Genomic DNA, 1,080 nt, shown 5'->3' on the forward strand with positions numbered 1-1,080 from the left:
CTAAAATTTTGCTATAAAATGTCCAAATAAAAATAGAAGATTAAATTCAATTTGATCAATATACCTCTTACCGACCACATCCTTTAGGATATCATAATAGTTTTAATTCATTAAAAATATATAAATCATTGAGCTAATAACCTGACTCAGATTATCTCATCTAATCCTCAAAATGACCCCCAGAAGTAGGTATTTTCACATCCATTTTATAGTTTAGGAAACTGAGGCTCAGTAGTATAAAGCAAATAGCACAAAGACTCTGTTAACTAAGCTTCAGACTCTAAATTCAAACACAGCTCTGTGTGGCTGTAAACTTCAATATTTAAATTTTTTAACTTTTTATGGGAGGGAAAACATTTCAATAAATTTTAGAAAATAAACTTGAACATTAGCTTAAAATGCAACCTAAAGGACTAGGAATGATTTGAGAATCAATATTCATAACTGAAGTATTCTACTTTACTATGAAGAAAAGTTAAATAAAGTCATTTGGTTAAACACAATTGTATCCTAAATCCCTAAGTACAGAGAGAACATCTTGGAGACTATTGTTTGACCCTTTATTTGTAATAATAATATAAATTTTTTTAAAAAAGCAAAAGTCAACACTTTAAAATTGAATTTAAAAGAAAAATTACTCTGGGAAAAGTATTTACCCTATCCTCATAAATGTTGACCCTCATTCAAAATACAGACTATCTTTTAACTTTTGAGGCCATAGAAAAATTCTCTTTATTTAACAATAAACATAATAATTACTTACAGTTCAGAAGTGGCTGCATACAAGAAATGTCAGACAAAAGAAAACTGCTTTTTGGTGGCAGTAGGTATTTCTGTCCCATTAAAGTGATCATTTTTGTAAATCTCGAGTTGTTTTCAACAACCCGTGAAAATAAATCCTGCTCTGTAACAGACATATCATCTTCCATCAATTGCAATGTCTGAAGATCCATTACATTCAGAGAAGGCAAATGCTTGACCATTTCACATAATTCTGACAAATTGCAGGTATCAAGTGGTAAAGTAATGGGCTCACTACACTTGTCCCGTTTTTCAAAAAGAAAACCACTTTTGAGACCT

The 1,080-nt window shown here is 30.3% G+C and overlaps 1 protein-coding gene across 1 annotated transcript in view; it reads right to left on the minus strand.

Annotated features, from left to right (window-relative positions):
- METTL4 (methyltransferase like 4) overlaps nucleotides 1–1,080 on the minus strand; it is a 38,024-nt gene that overhangs the window by 24,693 nt on the left and 12,251 nt on the right. Inside the window, exon 5 of the mRNA XM_008569161.1 lies at nucleotides 764–1,078. Coding sequence (XP_008567383.1) covers nucleotides 764–1,078 — 315 coding nt within the window. The remainder of the gene's footprint in view (nucleotides 1–763; nucleotides 1,079–1,080) is intronic.

Source organism: Galeopterus variegatus, unplaced genomic scaffold, assembly GCF_000696425.1.
Source record: "Galeopterus variegatus unplaced genomic scaffold, G_variegatus-3.0.2 Scaffold471, whole genome shotgun sequence".
Taxonomy (NCBI): domain Eukaryota; kingdom Metazoa; phylum Chordata; class Mammalia; order Dermoptera; family Cynocephalidae; genus Galeopterus; species Galeopterus variegatus.